The sequence below is a fragment of the Numida meleagris genome, chromosome 11, assembly GCF_002078875.1.
Source record: "Numida meleagris isolate 19003 breed g44 Domestic line chromosome 11, NumMel1.0, whole genome shotgun sequence".
Taxonomy (NCBI): domain Eukaryota; kingdom Metazoa; phylum Chordata; class Aves; order Galliformes; family Numididae; genus Numida; species Numida meleagris.
This window is the reverse complement of record NC_034419.1, coordinates 13,081,356-13,106,257: the sequence shown is the minus strand read 5'-3', so window position 1 is coordinate 13,106,257 and position 24,902 is coordinate 13,081,356. Positions and strand designations below refer to the sequence as shown.

At 38.8% G+C, this 24,902-nt stretch overlaps 1 protein-coding gene across 1 annotated transcript; it reads right to left on the bottom strand.

Moving 5' to 3' along the window:
* Nucleotides 1,810–15,837, bottom strand: C11H3orf14 (chromosome 11 C3orf14 homolog). Its single transcript, XM_021409348.1, has 5 exons — nucleotides 15,680–15,837; nucleotides 14,479–14,558; nucleotides 13,645–13,768; nucleotides 8,885–8,959; nucleotides 1,810–6,188 (listed from the first exon to the last, which is right to left on the bottom strand). Exons 2-5 carry the CDS (start codon nucleotides 14,529–14,531, stop codon nucleotides 6,036–6,038), a joined length of 405 nt encoding a protein of 134 aa, XP_021265023.1. The 5' UTR covers nucleotides 14,532–14,558; nucleotides 15,680–15,837; the 3' UTR covers nucleotides 1,810–6,035.

Genomic DNA, 24,902 nt, shown 5'->3' with positions numbered 1-24,902 from the left:
CCGCCGCCCCGCTGCAATGGGTACGTTTGTCGTGGAAAGCAAGCGGGCGTTTTGGATTGCACAAAGAGCACCTGAGCCCTGCTGCAACCGCGTTCCCCAAGTCCCGTTATCTGTCTGCGACTCCTTCTACTGTCTTCCTCAGTGCTGCCAGTTGCCAAGCTATTGCACATAAATAGCAGCTTTCTGATTTATAACCAGCCTCTTCCTTCTGATTCATTACGTTAATGAATTGAGATGTTACCAACATTGGATTAGCGCATAACTGAATGAATCCAGCGAAAGAAAGCTGATTATACAGGGGAAAGCCAATTGTGCCCACAAACTAAATAAAAAGAAATGTCCGAGCAGCAGGGTAAAGCAGCTGAAGTTGTTCCAGTTCACCCCAAACACTGCTCACAGCTGAGGGGGGGGCTGAGTCTGCCTGTTCCCATACAAAGCTCTCCCCTGTAGATTTGCAGACACGACTCCCACCGTCACGGTTCTCACTACGGGTGTTAAAGCAGACCCATAACAGCCGCCCCGAGCCGCCTCGGGGATGCCTGCGCCGCAGCCTGCGCTTCTGGGAGCGCTTCGCAGCGCGCTGCTCCGCCGGTGCGCAGCCCGAGCGCCCCGATACGACGCACCGCGCCCGTCTGTGCTCCGGGTTGGGCTTTCTGCGCGCTCATTTCAAAGTGGAAAACGGCCGAGGAATGCCCTTTCCCTCTCCTCTTTTCTCCCTCGTCTAAGCTTGGGCTTCCCTCACCCTGAGCGCCCAACCTGGAGCAGCTCCGTCCCCAGCGCGCACCCGGACCGAGCCCACAGTCCCGCGCCGGGACGAAGCTGCAGGTGCGGGGCCGCCTCGGCACCGTGCTCCGGAGCTTCTCCTGAGCAAGTGAGAGCACCAGCAATGAAGCTACTGGGGACACACACAAACTAAATGGGTAAAGGAACGCAAAGGCTGGAAACCGAAATCACGTTTCCAGCCCCGCTGTGAGGCAGGTACTAATTACTGCCACTTCAAGCTGGGCATTAGGCAAGGAGACTGTTATTTACTTAAAGGACACCGAATTTTTCCTTTTATTAATTTGCAATATATTTGTAAAATAATCTTACGGCAGCTGGCTCTGCTTGAATCTGTTTCAAAAGTGTGATGTAAATACCGTCTCACACTGTTCTGCAGCCTATTAGGGCTTTCTGGTAGGTGATACGACTGAGAGGAGAAAGAACACCACACATTTATTTTTAAGATCATCATCGCTAGTGATAAAACTTATGGGAAGAAGCGATCATACTTGCTATTTGTATGCAGTAATGACAAATGTATGCAAAGTAACTCAAATGAAAAAGATGCAACTGCAAGGATATATATACACACGCATAGTGGACACGGTTCGGGCATTTTTAAGAGCCATTTCAGCTATGTTTAAAAGCAGAAGCAAATTCCCAAATTAAATCACCCTATTTGCTGCAGGAAGACCTACAAAACTTCTTTTTTCCACATATTTCCTTTGTAAGAGCTTAACATTTATCCACATCTTGCAAATAATCGCATATTTGAAGTAATTAAGCACGCGTTATTATGAAACAACAGAGAGAGCGTAAATAATCTACCCTGGATTTGTTCCATTTTGATTTTTCATCAATCAGCTTCTGAGACGCTAATCTTCATTCAGCAGATAAACATTTCAGATCCGTCTCAAAGGAAAATTAAGGAAAATAAGCAGCACACCTAAGCAAAGCATCCATCACCTGCAGACTCAGCGCGCATCGGCTACAGCAGGCACCAGTTTACACAGTTTGTCCATGCAATACAGTACCAAAATCCACCAGTCAGTGAATGCAAGATCAAAGCTTTATTTAAACTGCATCACGTTGTATCAATGGATTATAATCCTGGAGAAAACAGATTATTACAGTAATGAAGATCTGAGCATTACAAATATGTTAAAACAGCTTGCATTTGGGGTGATATTTAAGGTCAAGTTGTATCTGAACACAACTATTAAAATATTATGAAACTTAGCATTATGGAGTAAATAATGTTTTCTTTCAGACATAACCCTCTAAAACTACATTCCTTTTTTTCCCTTATTTTTCACTATCAGCAAGCTCAAAGTGAGCACCTATCACCCTGACTGCACAACGTGAATGAAAACGAGAGGAGGAACTATAAGCTCTGCCTGGAGTCTAACTCCCAACTTCTATGAAAAAATGACCCCAAAAACATAACCGAGAGGATACCACAGTGTCAAGTATCATGTATCGAAGCCCTTCTGTTATCTCATACGTACTCTCAAATGAAACCAATAAGCTTGAGAAGGACTCTGTGGAGTAAGAAACTTCTTATCCTAGGGCAAATGAACATGCCTTCTGCTACTGCCCGCACAGCCAGAATGGCTGAGAAAATAAAATCTTTGGGAATGTGAGGGTAGAGGTGACAAGATGGGTGAGCAGGCCGTGCTCCTAGGCTAGTCCTGTGCTTACTCATCCGTGCATAAACCCAAAAAGGCTGATTAATTATTTCTTCTTCTAAGATACTTGATCATTAGCTTACAAACGGGCAAAACCACTTGTTTTCCCTACTGCTTTTCTCTCGGTTGTGTTCCCTGACCCACTAGGAAAGCAGAAGGCAACAGGCAGGACCATTGCAGCTTATGCATACATATGCTTTAGCACAAAAGGGCAGGCAGCAAGTCAAGAATGCAGAGTAACAGGTTACTTTCAGAGTAAAAAAAAAACATTGACCCAGGAACGGGTAAAAAGCCTGGGATGAGACAGTGGGATAACTGCATTGAATTCATCTTCTTGAAGCATCAGCCTTGAGACAGTGAAGAATACACATCCAAGATCTCATTTAAGGCCGGTATTAAATCATGGCGGTATAAATCAGTTTATAGTTTGTTTGTTTAGGTTTTTATTTAAATACACTTAAGCTAATACGAAGGTGCTTTCTCAAATGCAAGTCTACACAAAGGCAGGCGGCAAGCTAGCTCAGCCATAGTAGAAATGGTGCCAGGTATAACAAGAGATACCATAGAATGAAGCGCTCTGCCACTGCTTGCCCCAAGGCCTGTGACATACCAGGACACACTCAGCTTCTACCCTAGTGGCCCTGCTATGTGCCTCCATGCACCTGCTGCTTTGCTGTTTCACTCATAGGCAACTGCACCTCTGCCTTCCAGACCACAGACCAACAAAAAGGCCCTCGTCTGCCAGAGCAGATGCCTATACACACTTCTCTTTTTAAAGTTTCCTCTCTGTTTTTATTTTAATCAATTTTCTGGACCCGTTCCTGTATAACATTCCATCCGCTAGCTGTCCTGTTGCTTCTGAAGCTATAGCACAGAAAAAAACGTAATTTCCTTCTTTGAAATGAAGACAAATTTTAATCTTCACCTCTTAACCTGATGTAAGAGGAGAAAAAAACTCAGAAAAACAGCATTCAAGAATCTAATGAAGTATCTAATAATACCTGACAGTTCAAACTATATTTGTTACCAAGGGAATTGTTCTTGTCTTTATTTTTACAGCAGTTAAAGCGAGGCACAGAAACTGTACTACCACTGCTCACTGCAGAACCCTTCTCTCTCCACCTGCTATGCCCTCAGTCCACACTCAGCTTTCCTTCCACGAGAAATCAGAAGCAGCAAGGAAATGGCGAGCATCTGCATTGTGTCCCAGTGTTTAGGCGGAGTCCAAAGAGATAAAGACCCAGATTATTCACACGTATAAAGTACTTAGGGGCCCAGATTTTAGTTTAAGTGATTTCCCTTTCGATGCAAAGCCCAGGATGAGTCCTAGTCTTTGTTAGCAACAGCTCGCCCATCCCTTTTCTGGGAGAGGGGCAGTGAACGTAATAGCTTTTCCCTTTTTGTGTGTTCAACTGATTCCAATTATTTGCTTTTTTAAATTGGAGCTCAATGATTCTAAGACCCGTACACATTCCCACTAAATCAGGCTGAGTACCACGTTGCGATCTCGCAGAAGAAAATATTACCAAGTTGTCTTTGTGACAGAACACTGAGTAGGTATAAAATTGCAATGGTCTCTCTGCCAGGTTTTTTTAAGCTCTCTGCTAGTAAGATGAAAGCCTAATTTGATATTTTTGTAGTTATATAACAGTTCTAATATTTTGTGACATTTTGTATTGTGACACTATAGATGAAATTGTCATCGGACTGACACCCTTTACTGTTTATTCCTTAATTACAACTGTTAACAACACTGCAGAGAAGCGTGCTAATCTGCCATCACATATTATGAAAACAACGTTATTGTTACAAACACCAACACCCACTCAACAGGATATTTCTAAGATGGCAGTTTCTGTAAAAACTTATCAGTTTAATGGACACTTTAAAAGAAAAAGTTTTAAATGAACTCCTAGCATTCCTGTTGAAAATATACAACATTTTTTATATCATAACAGAAGTTTTAATTTTTTTTCCCTGTGTGTTAACGATACTTTGGCTAATTTAAATCCAGACAAAACTCAGTGCCTAATTTCAGGAAGAAGCGTTCATGGATGTTGGCCCTTCAAGTTTACCCAGGCTTCCTAGAGTTTCCAGCTAGAAGTCCATTCTCTAGTTCAGACAGAACCACAAACTCCCCACCAACAGCTAATCAATCTGTGACTATCTGAACTATGTTTAATGAAAAGAACACGTGTTTTTGAGTCCACAGGTCTAAGCCAATTCAGATATTTATTAATAATGTTGCTAGAAATTATCTGAGTTTCAATAAAAGTACTTTCCTACTCTAGCACAAAAAAATAATTCATATCTCTAAGTAACACGGAGATGCACAGATCAGTTCATTAATAGACTAGCAAAAATTAGTAATTATAATTTTTCCAAACCCTCAGGCACTGGCAGAAGACAACTTTTTTTATTCCTGTTCCAGGTCAGGGGGCTAAAGTATGTTGTAGCATAAAAGATTAAATTTTAACAATATATTGACTCCAGCCAGGGTTCTTCCTTCCTTCCTTCCTTCCTTCCTTTAAAAACCATCCTTTGCTTAGGAAGGGTGAATTTCTTCAGGCCAAGTCACAAATCTAGAAGGCTTTTCCAATGAACTGATGCTTTAAAACACATGCGAGCACTAGCACCGTGAAAGATGCATACAGAGTTAGCCAGCTATACAAAAAAAACTCCCAGATACCACACCTCTGTAAGAAGAGGTGGAGGAACAGCTTGGTGGCTGAGAAAGAATGTATTATCTCCACATCTTTGTGCTTGGTTGTATGACAGCCACTGCAGACGACCTTTCTGCTTGCTCCTATCAAACTTCTCATGCTTAAGTGAAAGACCTCACTAACAGAATGTCAGCATAAAGAAAATAGCATTAAGAACAGCCTAGACGTAGCAAAAAGTTTCCTACGGATTTGCTTCTTGTCTTTACTGACACATTAGGCAGGATGAGGCTGGGAAAAGCAGCAGCAGTTAAAGGAGAGAAGTGCAGAAGCAATGGAAGTGACAAAGACAAAAAAGAAAAAAAATCAGGGAAAGTAAGATGTGCAAATTCAAGGTGTTCTCCCTACATCTGCTATCGTGAATGTTTTTACACAGATTCCCGCTGCTAAACCAAGACTGATGCAAAGAGCCTGCCCTTCCCACTAATGGCAAATCCTTCCTTTCTCCCTCATCCAGAGAGGCATGCACCACAGATGAATACAGTGTAGAAAGATTATGCATGAATCTATCTTTAGTGATCACACTTAGACGGAAAAGCAGAGGATTGCAAATAACCTAAGACTCTTCTTATACTGGAGTAGTAATCACCTTGGTTGGTTTCTATCCGGCAGTGTTTCTCACTTCTGATCCAAAAAGCCCCTTTGAGCAGGACTGCTTCTCTCATTGTGAGGAATTCTAGTCTAAGCTCCCAAAAAGCAGATGCCACCATTCAAACTGAAGTTTTACACACCGAGACAACGGAAACAAATTATCCAATAGAGTTCATTTTCATTTCAAATGATTTACATTACCATGTAATGGCATGATATTCCATTCTATGACCTGGATGATATGGTCTGCTCAAGCCAGAGTTACAAAACAAAATCAGAGTATTTGTTTTTGTGAATCTTCTTCTGGGTGGCTTATGTTCTGTTTTGTAGTTTTCAGTTTCTTAAAACCAATGGGATATTCTGCTCTTCCTAAAAGAAACTCTTCCCATTTGGGAAGAGATTCTTTTACTGAAGCCCAATAGAGAGTCTGAGAAAGACATAAAAAAAAATAAAAATCAACTTTATTTCAAAGTCTGCATCAGCATGTTTACAAACAATACAGATATGCAATGAATTATCAAATCTTGCCTTATGAGCAAAGCAATTCAGAAAAGAACAATGTACTTGCACACAAAATTTTCAGTCTCTCATATGACACAAAACACCAGCCTGGAAGGATTTCATCCTGCAGCATGAACTGTGAAGTGACTGAATCTGCCCTCTTGTGGTAAGCAACAGATTAATTCAGACCCTCAACATACCCTCAATAAAATGTTTTCTGTGATCACAAGCTTCTCCAAAAACAGCTTTTGTATTTAAATACATACGTTAGTAGCATTTCAATTTGAAATGAAAAACATCTGTTCAATGTTATTAACAAAAAGTACTATGTAAATTGCTTTCTTTAGAAAAGTTTGCAGTAAGGCAATTCAAAATATTTGAGCAAAATTTCCAGTGTGATAAATCAGTGACAAAGTAACTGGCTCCAGTATTTGCATCATGAAAGGAAAAGGCTGTCTAGTTATCTCATGGTCAGAAAAGAAGACTAGGTTATCTAACTCTCTGCGTTACTCAGTGCCTCTGAGTAAGAAACATGACTTCCATTCCACACACAGAACGAACATACTATTCATCATTTCTGGTGTTAGCACTCTCAGGAGAATTTTGTTGTTTCTAGAAGTTTGAAGAAGAAATTCTAAGTGACATCTATCCTTTTATCTCCACAAAATAACATGATCAAGCGCCAGATTAGACTTACACATTCAGTTCTCCAAGGTAAGAGGAGGTATTTTTAGATACTTACATTCATTCAGTAAAAAGTAATTTTATAGCAGAAAACATCTATGGTACCATACGTATTTTTCCCCCCCCCCGTACTTGTTTAAATATATAATGTTCACTTTGTAGTACTCTTCTACATTTCTCTACAGAGTATTAGATTCCTGGCTAATCATCCTGATCTGTACATGTAACTCAGATATAACTACAGCTCTTGCAGATTTACAAAAATATTTTCTTCAACAGATTTACTCAAAGAATCTTTTCTGACAAGCATATGTGCTGTCACACAAAACTACTCTGACTTAGCAAGCTGGGGATCCATTACAGCCATAACTTTCAAAGTATATTAATACAGACACATATATGGCTGAGTGAAATATGCTCAGAAGTGTTTTGGAGCAGAGCGCACACCAGAATTTTGCACCATGAAAAAGTTTTCTTTTTCTACTATTTATAGCACTCTTCTTTAGAAGTATAAAAAAGGCTGAAATAGGATCTTCTGCTTCAAATAGTAACATCATTCTCTCAAAAATTCTACCACTATATCACTGTGCTGAAGAGCATAAAGATCTCTGCAGCTATCAGCTCTGTGCTCTCCAGTACATGTGGACTTCAGTCTACATCCCATAAGCAGCTTAAGCACCTAACACAGGACAAAGATAGAAGCCAAACGGCTGAGACTGACCCAAACAACTCCAAAAGTGCCCTGAAGTCCTCTAAGAGTCTAAAATTCTACTTCTGAGCATGGTCAGGATAGGCTCAGCCAAATACCTCAGCAACTTTCTCATTGTCTTTCAAGACGTATTTGTATCCAGGAAGAATGTTTGTTTTTTTCCTAAAATCTCTTCAAACCCCACTGAAAGGGCATTCTGAGCATGTACCTTGCCACAGTGATAGGAGTTGGCCATTTACGAACTACAATGACAGACAAAATCTTTTAACAGTAACCAAAACAAGAAATGATGTTTTTCATTTAAGTAGCAGCTTAAGTATTACAACACTTGCCCAGCAGGTGTGAAATCAACATACAATACACCTCTCCATCAGATGAAAACACTACGGTTCATACCTTTTCCCTCCTTTGACAACACACAGACTTGTGTGGGACACTCTGCTATGTTTGTGGAAACTAAATCACTGCACAATAATGAACCCACCATCACTGGTCCAAGAAACACAAGTGGGAATGTGATTTGGTGCCCCTGTGGTTAGATGTTTAATTTGTATCAGGAATAAGCTGTGCCCCTATTTCTGTTCCTAAGAATGCTCCTGTCCTCATTATTCATTCATCAGAGAATAATACTGAGAAAACAGTCCTGAGATTAGGCAACTGAAATTGGTATGTTTTATCAGAACAATATTTAGTTCTCAGAGTAGCAACTTCCTCAAAATTGCCACCTTTAAATAACGCTTTAGGGACTAGGAGTGAGAAGTAAAATTCCAGGTTTAGCACTACTTTTCCTGAGATCCTGTACAACCTGATAAAATAACTGTGAGAAGTGAAATCTTCTCTGTTCAAGTTGATAAACTGTTGACTCTGAAATGTAAAGATGACAATCTGCAGCACACTGAAAACAGGATGACCGTGTAAAACAAAGCAGCTCTGACATAACAGTCACAGTAGTCTTTATAAAAATTGAATATTGTGAATATCATATGCTTTCATTTTTATATACAAGTTTGTAAAGATCTGAAAGCTGCAAAATATTTCCACCAGAATGCTCTAGAACCTAGGGACCTTGCCCTAGAAGTTAGGTTCAGCTTGCTGCACAGTACATAGGCCTTTGGCTATACCAGTCACTGGATTTTAAAATCAATTATTTTCACTTTAAGAACATGCTTTGGGGGGGAAGCAAAATATTTGGTAAACAGCAAACAAAAAGACAGAGTTCTAGGACTTACTTCTAGCTTAACAGTATCAGGATGTGGAAGTAAATACATTCTTTCTTGCAGCTTTTTTTCTGCTGCTTCTATGTCCTAAAACACAGGCAAAGCACATTTTAAAAACACAGTGGGAATATTAAAAGGAAAATATACTCACATAAAGACATTTAGATTCATCAAATGAACTCATTAAACCTAAACAATATTCAAATAACAACACTGGAGGTTCAAACCTTCCTCTGTAGCCATTCTGAAATGTAACTTGTAAGACTAGTAACCAACAGCTTCTGAACATTTACCGTAACTTTCTGATAAAAGAATAAATGTTATTACCACATAGGTCTGTTGCGGTAAAACACTACTATTCTCTCTGAACACTAAAGATAAATTACAATTAAATTCCATTCTCTGTAACTTATGACAACAGAGGAGAATAGAATGGTTTGCTCTGTGCTGCATGAAAACTGAAGTATGTATTCTAGCTACTGTAACTGTAAAGTAACTAGGCAAATTATGTGCAAGATCTTTACTTCTCAAGACAAAGATGACTTGCTAATATGCATGCATAACATGTGCACAAAAATGTAGAGCTGCAGCAAGCTGTTCACCAGACAAACTTGGATGACAATGCACCTCACATAGCTTTCTTACAAAAATCGGTATTTGGGTTTCTGCTTGCCCAGTGGATGTGTGCTGGATTCACAAAGGCCTAAATAAATTTTAAAAATAGAAACAGCAGTGACAAACAAATAAAACTCACCACCCCAAATTAGCCCCCCTCTGCCTTTAAAGTTCTGACCCATTCTTGTGGGCTTAGTTCCATACCCAAACATTGAAGAGATTGAGTGGTGGGCAGATGAAGAGAGACAGAAAGGGACGTGGGAGTGGGGTGTGAAGAAGCCAAAGCTGAGCAGAGTGGAGGGGGAAAGAAAGTATAGCAGATGGCAGAGTTGGGAGCAGAGAGCGGGTGTGAAGAGTACAACAGAAAAACTAAATGAGAGAGGAAATTCCCCAAAGGGACTTCCCAAATATTCACCACCACTGCCGCTGAAAAGAAGAGTGAGATTCTGGAGAAGCAAATCCACAAGAGAGACCAAACACGATTACTCGTGTTGAATAATAGCCAATCTGAATACATCAAGAGTAAAGAGAGCTCAACTGAAGTTTAGTTTGAGAAATATGGCTCAAATTCAGTTGGTATGGTTAATAAAAACAGAAACTTGTTAGCTCAAGTTCAACTTAGTAACGCACTCAGTTCATTCACTCTAGAGTGTTAATCTTATTCTATTTCATTAATTCCTTTTACACCATGACTATATTCTCTGGCACATTCTTAGAAATCTAATCTAAGTAAAACCCTTCTTTCATACAAGAGAGTGTATATCCTTGTAGGAGCCAAGAGACATCTAAGAAAGAACAAGCTTAAGACTTGGATTTATCCAAATCCTGGGAAGTAGCAAGTGGCTGCCTCTTTTCAGGTGAGAAAAGAGTAACGGAATAAACACGCAGGGGGAATATGAGCAAAAACAGAAGCCACTTCAAGTCACAATGTCAAAAAGTAATGGAAGACATCACAGAATTCACAAAACTAAGTGAGGAATTTGTCTGTTGCACGTGCTTAGAAGAGACAGATCATCAGTCGCACCAAATGAAGCTCGTCTCGGCATGGCTCTGATGAAGGTGGGAGAACATACCACCACACTGAGAAGAAGAATCACTCACTAATGTTTGTTTCATATTCTTCCACAGGATTTCTCCCCTTCCTGTAGGAATTTTCACAGGAAGGAAGAGCATCAAAATAATCATTGCTTTATCTATTCAGTTAAGGGCACCAGAATGTTTATGGTGATAGGAAATTTATGTATTTCAGGCAAAAAAAATGGACAGAGCAGTTGTGCATATATGTTTAGTGGAGAAGGTCACTTTGGCATAGCCTAGATATTGGATGTGTCTTTTTGTTGCTCACTCGAGTTTGTGTTGTGCAGTCTATTGTCAGAATACTGATTTAATGACAGACAGTGAATAAAATTTTTGCTGGAAGGTGTAGTATGCTTTAGAAAAATAACTAAGATTAGATGGCATTTCTTTCATGTCTCTGCAACCAGTAAACTTTGTAGGGAAAATAAATCTCCATCATCAATATAAAAATAAATACATTGGTGTAAGCTTCTTTGCAAAAAAAAAAAAAAAAAAAAAGCAACAAAATTAATATGTCACAGTGTAGGAAAAAAACAAAGAGAGCATCTTGCAGCACTTTCCCCTGAAACTACAAGGACCAGAACAAAAACAATTCAAGACCCTTCCCCAGAGGTAAAATGGAATGCATGACACATGCATCGCTTTTAGGGGACCAAATTCAGCTGTCACTTATATTGATAAGAGTCTGGCAGAATCCCACTTAAATAATTCTGCAATTACATGCCTGTACAGGAAAGCAAATTCAGGCTAAATTACTTACAGAGTCAGTACTAAAAATTGAACAGCATATTCCCTATTTTCTATTTCATGATATAAGATGTTGCACCAAAATAACAACAAGACTGATAAACCAAAAATGTTACTGACAAACAAGTCTCATAAATTAGATTGTAAATACTGGTCTAATTTCTGGTTTTATTATGAAAACATTATATAAGCACCAGATGATACAGATTTCTCTAATCTGTAGTATCCCTCTAAAGACATTAAGTAAAATACTCTGACAATTATGTTAAAATGCTGAACAAGTGCTTATAATGCTAAAATTTCTATTAAAAAAAATGTTTAGTTCCCTGCTTCCTGCTGATTAGAAAATAAATTAATCTTGAAATGCTTTCCTGTGCATAAATATCAACTAGCATTGAGAAAGAAAAATGTCTCTTACTATGATCACATATTGAAAACAACTGATTTTGCTTACATGCAGAAAAACAGAAATGCAAATAAAAAAATAACACTTCATCATGTCCATGTATTTTTTAGTAGGCCAAATCAACAACTCTCCACATGGTAACTGTGAAATGTACAGTGCCTGGTATCAGGAACAATATTCTGAAGCTGGCACATTAATCAGTCTTGTTTTCAAGCTTCTCATCTATTATTCTGCAGAGATTTTTTTGTTCCTTTCTATTCTGTTATCAGAAAGCATCTGCAGGAGTGCACGTCTGTTAAAATCAATATAAAATAAATAGATTTAAACTGATTTATGCTACTTTATCCTGCCACAGAATTTGTTTTGATACATATGTTTTTGCTTTTTTTTTTTGTACAAACACCAACATTTTTGACACTTGAAAGGAACAATTTTGAGGATGTGACAGAAGATGGCAAATATCTGTGTAGCTGCAAAAATATTTACCCTCTGTATATGTCTAAGTTATTGTTAACGTTTCCAATACAAGTTTTCAGCACACGGGAAATATATACTGCATTTCTTACGTTTGCTTGGGTAAGTTAGCTGAGAATGCACTGGTAAAGTAAAGGTCATTTACAAAAAAATACAACTATCAATACAAATCTATAGTAATTATAAATTGGGAGTCATAATGGGTGAAATTATTAAATCAGTGGAACACGAACTGTGATGCAAGGAAACAAACATCTCATCCCTTTCTATTCAGCCTCACACTGAAGCACCTACACTTGTCCATACCCACTGCAGAGGCATTTGATTGCCCCAGCCCAGTATGCAGCCGTTGACTTAAGTCCAAGCTGAAGTCCTCTTCATCACACAATAATTAAGAAGGCAACACAGATTAACTGTTCTGCCTTACCTGCCACTCCCTAAATAGAGCTTCCATTTAAATTCAAAGAGGGCTTGCTTCAAAATCATACCCACCTGAAATGCGAATGTTTTTGAACCTTGATTAGGTTTTGCATGAAGAAACAAAAAATATTTGATGGTACAAATAAAACTTAATCTCCTACAGTAAAACTTATAATTTCAAAAGATACAATACACACAATATGGGATCTTAATAACTAAGAGTTTAAGAAAATGCCTGTGAGAGGCAGATGACCATTTTTCAAATGCAAGCTCACGTCAGTGGTCAAGTGCCATCTCTTCAAACTCAGATGCCCAAGCTAAAGGTTGAGAAGAGATTCTAGCATTCTAGTCCCTGACATCAAACTCAGATCTTAATTTCCAGTTTTCAAACATCCACTTAACTAACCTAGGAAACACAAATTGTACCTAAATATGACAACAGATACGTAGAACAGTTATTAGCATTAACAGTATCACCACTGAGAAGAGCCAGAAACAACAAGCACTGCTTTTACAGACTTGCAAGTAATATTCTTGAAGTCATTCTACCTCTCCTTAAAGAAAAACAACTGAGGACTTCTTCCATAACTTCACACAATCATAACTGGACAACAGTTCCTACCCTGGACTAAAAGCATCATAACTTGGTCAGCCCCTATTCCCAAACATACTCCCAACTCTTGAATAAAGGTGTAAAGGTATTCTGAGTCCTGTTAGACTGAGGCTGTCTTAGGCAGACATGTAATAGCACGTGTTGCATCTCTACATGTACTTAAAAAAAAAAAAAAAAAAAAAAAAGAGAGAGAGAGCAGCTGCCACCACAAGGCTCAAACAAGAAGGGCATGTAAAACAGGTAGTAGCGCCATCCAATAACAAAGACTTGTCATTTGATACTTCTGGTCAAGTTCCAGAAGACTAAAGAGAATATAGGAGAACTCTAATGATAGCAATGGAGCAAACATTTCTAAAAAAATTATCTAAGCTGCATAAGCATGACATTCCAATTCAGTTCCTGGTAGCTGCAGAAACTTACATTTAAAAGTGCTGCATTCCTTCTACGAGCTGCATCAGCTGCTTGAGTTTGCCATGTCTTTTTAGTCTTTTTGTCTCCTAGATAAGTCTCCATCTGCTGTAGCAGCGCTGATCTCTGAGACAGTCTACAAAGGAAAACATTTTGCTAAGTGGGTAGAACATTTTGCTCAGGAGCTAGAAAATAACCTTTTTACCTTACCCAGTTTTCTCAAAACCATGGGGCTAATTATGCCGGCTGTAGGGTGGGTGTGTTGGGGGAGGGAAAAGGTACAGGCAGACACCACCTGCTGTGCTTGTACGAAGCTATAATATTGCAACCAGCAGTCCTCATATGCTAAGGTGCTTAGAAGCACTGAATCTCCCAGAAGAGGAAAGACAGGGTGGGCTGGGGTGACTTGATCAGTACCACTCCTGCGCACCGGCAAGTTGTTATAACTAGCTGTTATAAGAAAAGCAGATTTTTCTGAATATTACTGTATTTGCTTAACAACCTGAGTTTACAAGGCAACAAAGCAGCAGCTCAATAATTGAGGCACAGAGTGACAATCCAAATACCCTTCCCACACAGGAGTTCAAAGGTGACAGGAGGTTAACAATGCAGATCTTAAACCAGTACCATCATCAGAAGTCAAAAACCTCATCAATCTAAATGCTCTCACCAGCAGTCAATGACACTAATTCCAGCAGTTCATGAAGGAAGAGTGCCATCTCCTGGATCACCAGCCCCTCAATAAAATACCACTGTGTTCTCTAAAGGCCTGATTAACTGTTCAAAGGATGGATATGCAAGACCCTTCTGGACCACAGCATAAACTACTGCGGGGCAGTTACTTACATCTCCTCATGTCTCCTAGCAAGATGAACTTCCTGAGCCAAATAGGACGACATCTTCTGTTTCTTGTCCAGGTTCTGTCACTGTATTAAAGGAAAACCAAGTGAAATTAGAATCTTCTAGACATATACAAACATTTACTTTTCAGTAGCAAAGCATTCCAAGTTAACAGTCGCATGCACAATATTTATATAATTTATCATCCATGTAAATAAAACCTGCTTATAAATTTTAATACCACAAGACATTGTTAACATTATGGTTTGAATACACACACACACCACAAGTGCTCACAATACACGTTAGGAAAATCTTACTGAACTCTACTTATTGAATTCTAACACTTTACTTGGGAACTAAAGTTTGAGTTTCAACCCTCAGATTTAAGTTCTCTCAAGCTTCACCTGCTTACAGCCACACATACAAAGGATGTCCTCACATAGTTTGTGCATCACTGTTCACAGCAGTGATTTCTGGCTTCTGTCTTGTTATGAACACAAAGTAACACTTGCAATTGGCATTCATACTACGCCTCACAGTGCCCCTTGTCCACAGTGAAATACCACAGAATGAAAGAGACCTTCGAGGATCATCGATTCCAACCTCTCTTCTAAAACAGGTTCCCTACACTAGGTTGCAGATATATGGGTAAGTACAGGCATGATTTAACAACTGAAGTCAGTGAACCAGCTTAAATTTTGAGCGCTTGAAAAAATTAGCTCAGCTCTTCAGTAGAGTAACAGAGTAGACAACTGAACAGGAGGTGACATTTACACCTTAATGGTTGGATTTTTTTTTTTGTTTGTTTGTTTTTGGATCTGTAGAGGAGATAAGGTGCCCATTGCCCAAATTGTGGTCCTCCAGCACTATTCAGAAGGCTGGAAGCGTTTTGCAGTCAATTCATTGTTTCCATCTCAGAAGCACATTGCTGTCATGAAAATTAGCCTAAACACCAGAAACTATCATATGAAAGGTGGGGGAAATGAAATATCAGGAAATTAGAACATTTATGAGAATCTGTCCGAGGATCACATGTAACTTTGAAGCAGGATACACGTGACTTAGGCAGAAACTGATGTGTTCTCACCTCACCCAGCAGATTCCCACCCTTCTGCTCTATTTCCAGCACTTCCCTTTCCCTTCAGGGGGTTCCCATCCCCTCCGTGCTCTTTTCCTAAAAAACCTACTCCCAAACCTAGTTTACCTTCGGCCTTTGCGGCTTGCAAAAGCAAAGCCACCTCTCACCGTGGCCTCCACGACGCCGCAGCCTCCCCCCTGCTCGCTACCATAGCGACGGCCGGAAAGGCGGGGCCTCACCGCCAGCTCGCTATGGCCGCGTCGCGTCTCGGCGCTCGGACCCGCCCCCTCGTCCGGGATTGGAGGGATTGGAGGAAGCAGGGGCCAATCAGAGCCGGGGGCGGGCAGAGGGGAGTCTCGCGCAATGACCGTTACCCGTCAGAGGGTGTGGAGGCGCCTCAGGGTGGAGCCGAGTGTGGGTGTTGCCCCTGCACGTTCGGTAGCAGTTTGGGCTTTGCATTCTGAGCTGCTGAGGGTTATTCGTTCTCTTCAGGCTTCTGTCAAAACGCGCTTCTTAAAGAGGCAGAATTAATCCACTTTTTGTGTTTTGCCCTTCTGGAAAATATGAGCCAGGAGAGTGTATGCCAAATACAAGAAAATTGTACAATACAACTCATTTTTGCTTCATTTTTTCCCATTGTTGCCTGACAAATTTAAGCACACTGAAGGTGCAGGTGATTTCTGAAGGAGCTTGTTTTCCCAGTTCAAATGTTCTCGTCCTGTTACGAGGCCTCAGCAGGAACCTTTCCTACTGCTGATCAGATTTGACTTGTGATTCTTCAGTTCTCTTTTTTTCCCTCTGATTATGTATTTCTTCTACAAACTCACATTAGTTCACTTTATGACACATAATTATGTAGAAAATGTTTAAGGTGCTTGTGAGCTCACCCCACCTTATTGCGGCACTCAGGATAGACAGTCCTCAAAATCTTCATTTTAATTTTTTTACGGTTGTGATTTGAAGGTGAGACTTTCCAATAAAGGAGATAGGGAAATAGGAGCCTCTCCTCGTTTCTGATGGTGTGAATAGTTAACAGTTTTGGTCTTACTGAATTTAATGGAAAGCCATTTCCATGTTCTACTGAGTTACCAGTTGTCCTTAATGACAGCAATCTCTCTCTCTCTTCCTTCCTTCCTTCCTTTCTTTCTTTCTTTCTTTTTTGGTAGTATTTAATGAATTTCATAAAGAATAGGCACAACTTGAACTTGGTCTTATGTAAACCACTTCATATGCTGTTTGTAGGCAGAATGCAAAGAACATTTTTGTTAAGCTACAGATACTATCAATTGCTCAGTGTTGTGGGAACAGAGGATGGAAAATCTAATTTCTTAATGACCACTTTATGTGACAGTGGGATGGAACAATATGTCATCAGTAGTTAATGAGCTATAAACGATGTATTTATTTTTTTGGTATTAATGTTCTTTTTTTTTTCATTAGAAATATAGCCTAGCCTAGTTTAGTTTTCAACTTGTCAAGAACACAAGTTCTAAACTTATTTTAAAAAGAAAACTGGTAGTAACAGTCAGAAATCCCCATAGCAGGCTGCTTTGAATAGCTGTTTCCTTGCATTGCAGAGCAGTCACGATGAAGGCCTTGAGGGGCATTGCAGAAATGGGGATTTATGGGCAGGATGGACTCACATGAGGAAAGACATTCTCTTGCAGACCTCAGTGTGCTGGCACCTAACTGAAAAGTGCTCTGTAGATTATTATGCTTTTGTCCCTCTCAGTTTCCAGTTACACAGCACATCTTACAGAACCTGATATTTAAATTTTGTTTTACTAAAAATGTTTTTTTTTCATCCCCAGGAACATTCGTCTCTTCATTAAAGACCTCTATCTTTATGTGAATTTACTGTTGCATCACTGATTAAGTAACAACAACAAAATACCTTAAAAACTAGATACCTGTAGCTGAGGCCCTGAGATCTGTTTTTCCTGCCCAGCTGTGCAGATATCTGAGTGTAGTTTAACATCAGTCTTGTTCTTGCGTGGTAGCAGCCTTATTGGAAGAGTGTTACACATGAGAGCTTTTCTAATAATCTAAATATGGATTGAGGACATACTGTTAGTACTGAAATGTGGGCATTATGACCCTATGTTTTTTCTTAGCCCACACAATTTGGTTTTACTCTGAAAATGCAGGGAAAAGGGTTTTCGGAGAGAAATTTGTGAATTATAACACTAGATGGCACTTAAACACAGCTAACAAAAGCTCTTACATGGTGCAACACACAAAACCAGTCAAACATTCTGTTATAACATGCAGTTAATTATACCCTCAAAATGATGTCTTGGATTGATATTACTAAACAAACATGTATAAAATTTAATTACAGACAAGTGAAATAAATACTGTAGGCTTGTAATTGCAAGATGTGATTTTTTTTTTTTGCCTGTGATATGCTACACACCTGTGCATAGTTTATATAGCTAGTATTTTATGTTGTCATTTTTGCTAACATTTAGAAGGGCATAGTTTAGCTTTATGTGCTTTTATTTACTGGTTCCAATTTGTGCCATATGTCAGTTAAAAAAAAAGAATGTTTTTATGTATTTGGATTTTAAAACTGGAGATTTCAAAAGGAAAACCGTAAGAAAGGAGTTTTTTTTTAATACAAAACCACTTCAAAAACTTATTTAAAAATGCATACACTTAATTTTTTTATGATTGCTTTGCTTTCCTATTCTTTCTTTGCTTGCATCTCTATTGCTATAACAGTTTAACAGCTACTTAAAGGTCCCAAGTATATCTGTTCATAAACATTTCTTATGCAATATCATTGCTAAGATATTCCAGGCCTATGGAACAGTCTAAGAGGCATGAAATCCCATCAGAGTAGCTTGTGGCCATCACCTTGGGTTCTGGCAGTTTTTCCTATCAACTACAAAGTGGAAGACGGTTGGCAGCACTTCAAGCAACTGCACAACCCCTTTGCTAAGCTACTTGAAGTTGCAAGAAGCTGAAAAGGCAAAGAAGTGCAAGGAAATGTCCTCCCAGTCAAGGAAAAAGCTAACAATGCATTAAATGTAAAAAAGTGCAAAAACTGCCTTGTGGTTCCTCTCTCTCCTCATGTTCCAGTATTCAAGGGGCTGGTCTCAGCATTACTGTTGGCAGATCCACACCATTCTCTGTTCAGGGTTACCGTTAGTTGGCTTCATTGTGGTACTAAGACTTGAGCTAAAATGAAACTTGTAAGTTGTAAACTGTAGGGCAACTAACATCATGTTCTTGTACGTGCATTCTGTTGTTTGGTAGCTCAACTGATTTCTGATATATAGGATGAAGATAATCAGCCCTCAGCTGATAATTCATTGATGTATTTGTTTATTTATTTATTTTGTGCTTTTGGGAAAGATCCTTTTTAGGTTCTGGAATTATATTTCCAGTAGCAGTTGATTCAGCTATGAAATATAAACTGGCTTAGACAGTACCTGAGACAGTTTACTGATGTACATATATGCCCTTACAAGTGCTTTCATCTTTAGTTTTTATGGCATAGCTACTTTTTTTTTTAAGATTTCAAGAAAATAGTTTGGCCCTTGAGTAATAACATTAAGCCTTCTCTTTAGAAAAAGGGAAATCAACAGGCCTCAACTGACTTTAACAGATGTACAGGTAGTAGAATGTTTTACACGTAATTATAAAAACTATTTACAGTAATTAGCTTGAATTTAATTGCTTCTCAGCATGTTAGGATAGTAAATTACAGCTTTATTTCAAACAACTCCTGTTGTCTGTTTTTCCTAAGCTGAACACAGGAAACCCAATGAAAACAAACACTTGGAGAACCACAATTCTCCGTTCCTGTTTGAAGTATGTTGAGTGGGGATGCTTCGCTCTCTTTGATCTTACAAGCAGCACTTCACTTACCCATGTAGACTACATCTAGCTTCCCTTAGCACTAAAAATGTTCTCCTGTGAGCAACAAGACACCAATCACAAGATTACCATGGAGCAAGCCAGCGCCTACTAATGTTCATGTGAATCCAATCCCATGCAAGCACTGCTGGTTATTTAAACTGTCCAACTGCTTCCAGCCGACTGCACTATTTAGTGTTTGTCCTCATTTTTTTTGCCATGCAAACCTGAGCAAGGATGTTCTATTTTTTAATTTCAGTTTAGATTTTGAATGCTTTTATTATGAATTTCTTCAACCCATGAGAGAAATTAGAGAGGCAACAATGCTTATATTATTGCATAACACCAACATTTATTGACAATAAAAATAGCAGAACTTGCACAAAAAGCCAGTTTCTAATAAACCCTTTTACTAGATTGTTGTTACAAAAGTTGAATTTTTCATTTTTTATAGAAAAAAAAAATTCTTCTTTTTAAAGAAAGGTCACTCAATCTTTTTAGAAAGATGTATTAAATGACTTTTCCCCCTTTACTAAATTTAGTCTTTTGTTGAATTGTTTCAGTTCCTATTAAACCTTCACAAAAATGTGCTTTCTATTATGTTTCTTCTAATAGGTTTCTCAGCCTTATAACTATAATAAATTTGTCAGTCTAGCTTCACTGAACACCGGACTCCTAAATCCTACCACAACAGATTATAAATATGACCATTTCTAAACCCTTTCAAGAAGTTTTACCCTTTCTTTCAACTCATTTTATGTACTCAGCAATTCAGTGAAAATAACCTTTCAGAGTCATTCTTTAAACTCTCCTTTTTGGTGATAGCACAGTCTAGTCATTTGATCAGTCAGTCAGAAAACCTAAGTTCTGCTCCCATCTCTGCCACTGTGGATTCAGAGTCAGAACCAACTCACTTAAAGTTTCCTTAGGTGTTCATTTAGAGGAAATGACCAACTTGACCCATATAGGGCCTGATTTTCAGAGCAGCTGAGTGCTCAGAACTGCAATTTAAATCATTTTGAGTGGTGCTCCTTAGCACTGCTAAAAAAATCATGCCTAAAGGCATTTTGTTAGGTATCCAGAAAGGAAAATCCTCAAATGTAGCTTTTGTAACAGATTTTTTAACGAGAGAAATATCCTAATTTCTTTCTTCTAATTTGCTTCTATAGTCTTCTTGCCTTGCCTTGCCTTTCCTTTCTTTTCCTTTTTTGTTGATGGAGGAAGAAGTTACGTTTTTTTTTTTTAGAAAATGAAATACTATATTGATAAACAGTTTTCTTCAGGACATGTTTTAAAGTTTATATGAATGAAAACAAAGCATAACAAAACCTTTAGAATGTTAATAACCACACTAAAAGCAGAAATGCAAACAGCATGGTCACATAAATCTAAGAAAAGCAGACTGAATGTAAATATCTGAAGCCCTGTATCATAAAATGAATCAACTTTGCTTTATAACACCGTATAACAAATGAACAGCAATGCATCATATTTGCTTTGTATGACTGAATAGGAAGTAGAGAGAGATAAGGGTTATCTAAGTAGTATTAAAATTGAATTAATGAAAAATTCCGGGGGACACAAATAATCAGTGCTAATCCCAAATTACAGCATACACTCTATCGTTCAATTTAAACCCCCTTGTCATGTCTACCCATAATCAGCACTCAAAGGAAAAGATGGACTACTTCCCTCGTCTTTCCCTTGGAGAGAATTAGTTAGTTGAGCTCCTTGCAAGCCAGTTAGGGTTCATTCTACTGGTTTGAACAGCTGTAACTGTTGTGCTATGTTTCTGGTCATCCAAGTTCAAGAAAAATGAATTCAACCCAAAGGGAAAACTTTTAGGATGATGAAGATAGTGGAGAAAGTTTGTTTTGTGAGAACAGGTTAAAAAGTTTGGCTTATTTATCAATACAAAATCAGGAAGAGTATCTACTCATACATGAGTAATTGACATCAGAGAAAAAAGAGCTTTTTAAGCAAAAAGATAGAGCTAGCAGAAGAACGAATGAATGTAATTAGTAAACACGCTCTTGAAGAGAGAAGTTTGAGAAAGGTACCTAAACATCAGACAAGTTAACTTCTACAACAGCCTACTAGAAAGAGGAATGATGGAGCGCAAGAAAACAGATTCATTTTAACATGGACCTCAATCGGTTTGTGACTGGCAGTCTGTGACATGGCTTCCTGAGAGACTTGTGCCTCCAAAGAGAAGTCCAGCCTGCAGAGCTTTTCCAATGGCAATATTCTGCTGAGTTGTGTTGGTGAACCTTCAAGAATGACATCACCAATGTCAATAGTGTTATAACCTGAAAGCAGTTTTTGAGAGAAAATTTGGGAGCTAAAATTCCAAGTCACCTGCTGCTATGCCTCTAGCTATGAACAGTATTGCAGAGGGAAGAGCGGCAATCAACCGCACAGTGCAGAACTTTAACAGTCTGCTTTCATTTGCCTGCCAAGGCAGCCTTCTTGCAGTTCTCACCAAAGCTATGTAAGTGTGTAGAATATTGCTTTGCTATTCAGACATTGGAAGGTTAATGTTTTTTTAAAATCTCTGTGTTGTGAACATCTTTCTGCCTGCATAGGCTTCCTAACGTAAACTTCTATTTACTGTGATCTCAATACGGGCTTTACATTACAAAGTCCTACATGACGTTGGCTGTTTGTCTGAACCTATTTCATAGCCTAAGGCACAGAAAGACAGGTGAATTTAAATCTGAGCTTTCAAGTTGGTTTTCAAATGCTTGTCAGTTTAAAATATTAAAATAACAGCAAGTTCTAACAACATTCTCAGATTTTCTTGCCCAGTTGAGTATCTTTGACTTTGCTGAACAGGGCTATATTTGTGATCAGAATTATGGACAGCACTGTAGAGTCCAGGCTTTAAAATAGCTGGATAAAAATGTCAGTGCTGCCATTGACATGAAAAGGGTCAATGCTTGGTTTTCTGGCATTTGTATTTTGGCTTAAAGTAGTATAGGAGATTTTCTTTGGAAAGGTGAAGTAGTAAGCTCAATGAGAAATACGATGAAAGAAATGTAGTCCAAGAAATGAGAAAATTACTTTCCTTAGGGAATATAATTTATTCTCTTCATTAAACCATATCACAGAAGGGTATCAGCTGGTGGCTAGATCTTCAATTACTGAAAATGGATACACCAATTTGGCAGGTTTTTTTAAGAAAATGTTTTTCTACGTAAATTTCACGCTCTGTGCATGTGTGTATACCTTTGCACATTTATGCATATCTTTCTGTAACATCTCCTTTAGCAATTTTTGAACTTGATCATCTGCAGCCAGGTTTGACTCTGAGGTTACCAGCCTCAAAGACATCACAGTCCAAAAAGTTTTGTGAAAATAGATGGCTATGCAGAGAGGAAGAAAGGCTATAAAGAGAACTTAGCACTTAACAGATGTCAAATCCTCCACATAGGATTTTTCCTAACAACACAAACCCATAGTAAACCAGGTTCTGTTATTCATAGAGCTGCATATTTACTTAAAATTTTATTGTGTTCAGAGCAATTGAAATGAAACAAGTTTATACAGGCAATCAAGCAAACTTCTGCTAAAATATGGACTGCCATATAAATCAAGCAGTTAGTGAGATGCCCTAAGTTTCCTCTCTGGAAATGGCTCTCCATAATTGGCTAATCTCTCGAAATAATTTGTGATACCTTTTTATACATTGTGCCAACTGGAATAGTCAAACAGGGCTGATTAAAATTATGCTTCCCCAGTTCTATTTAAAATATGCAGTTCATAACTTTTATATACTTTGGCTTAGGCTGTTCTAGACTTCTAGAAGCGAATTCTGTCTCTGCACTAGAGGAAGCACAGTCAAAGGAAAAAAATTGCTTTTAGTGTCTGCGTATGAGAGACTGTGGATGTTACTTGTAGGAAGTATCATGGAAACATCACTGGGATCCATGGCCCAAATCCCACACAGCAAAGTGCTGAAGGTCCCTCCCAAAAACGTAACCTCAACTGTAACCTACTTCCTTGTGTAATCATCATTTTTTGGTAAAGTGATCTGGTTAAAAATGGATTTTGAAATGTAATCCTGGCAGCAGAGGATCATTTTCAGTGTAACTTGATTATTTTGTATCAAGCCCTTCTGGGATTTCTGGGGCACATCTCCTGCTGAAGATATAGCACAGAATTAGGAGTAGAATTCATTTAAAATAAAAGACCAAATGAAGGAAGTAAACTACAGAAATTTGTTCAGTAAGTGAGTATTTTTAATAAAGAACCAGCTAATTTAATTTGGAACAGTAACTTTGGACTCATACAAGTCAAGAGCTATTCCATCTCTGAGTCTTTCTAAGGATGCACTGTGGGAGAGAACCAAAGCGAATCAGTAAAGACAGCTTTTAAAGGATGTCAGCACTCCTCCGTTGCTTTTAGCTCTTCAGCTAACTGCTCCTTTCCGTGTGCCTCCAGGCATAGCCGGTGGGCAGTAGGAGCAGATAAGAACAAGCACACTGCACTAGATGCTCTCACCAGGACCTGCCCATGCTGACCAGGAGCTGCAATGTGGATCCACTTTCTTATCCCACACGATCTCACACTGGTGTCTGTGTGTGTGTGATAAAAGCAGTGTATTGCCCTTAATCTTCATCTGGTTTTGTGCTCTGCAGGAGCAGGCACAGCTCTCACCATGCACTGGAACCAGCAACTACTACAGAATTTGCTCCTTTCAGATAAGAAAACATTAATTGCCAGTGTTCACAACAGGGCAGAAAAGAAAGATGCAGCTAATGATGTGCTCTCTACCTTGTTTTGACCCCCCTGCCTTGTTGCTCCAAGCTGAGGTGCTTTCACCTCCAAACCTCGGTAGTGCTCCTGCCTCAGCCTGACACTTAGCACCCCAGAAGGAATTACTTTCAAACGAATCATGCGTTTGCAAAACCGACACAAGTTCAGAGAAAAAAAAAAAAAGGTTTCCTTTTCCCCTGTAGTTTATTGAGAGTTTTTTGTTTGTTTATTCTCATTGCAAATGCTTGCAAGACCATGAAGAAATACAACTCTTGGAAGGCTGGGAAGATATGATAACGCGCCTTCCTTCTCATCATCTTTCTGGTGTAGTCTGCGTTTAGATTTCATTTATTTGCATACAGAAAAGTAATTGGATTAGTTTTAGAAAGTAACTCAGCACGATATGGGAGTGAAGAGAGAGAGAGACAACAAAAGATTTCAGCCACAAACCCGATCTACAGTAAATGTGGCTTCAAAAAACTATTTGTTAACTCTTTTGACTAAAACTTCTACAAAGGCATTTGGTTTACTAGCTATATCCTAGGCCCAAATATATGTCCAAAAACTAGATTAATCTCAGGGAAAGCACTACAGTTAGAATTGACTTCATTCTTTTCAAACTGTCAAAATGCTCTGCAAAGGCCCATTAGTACTTACCGAAAAAAGACACCCATTATATAAATGCTTTAGAAAGAGGCAGTCATTTGCCATCAGGGTGGAGGACTCA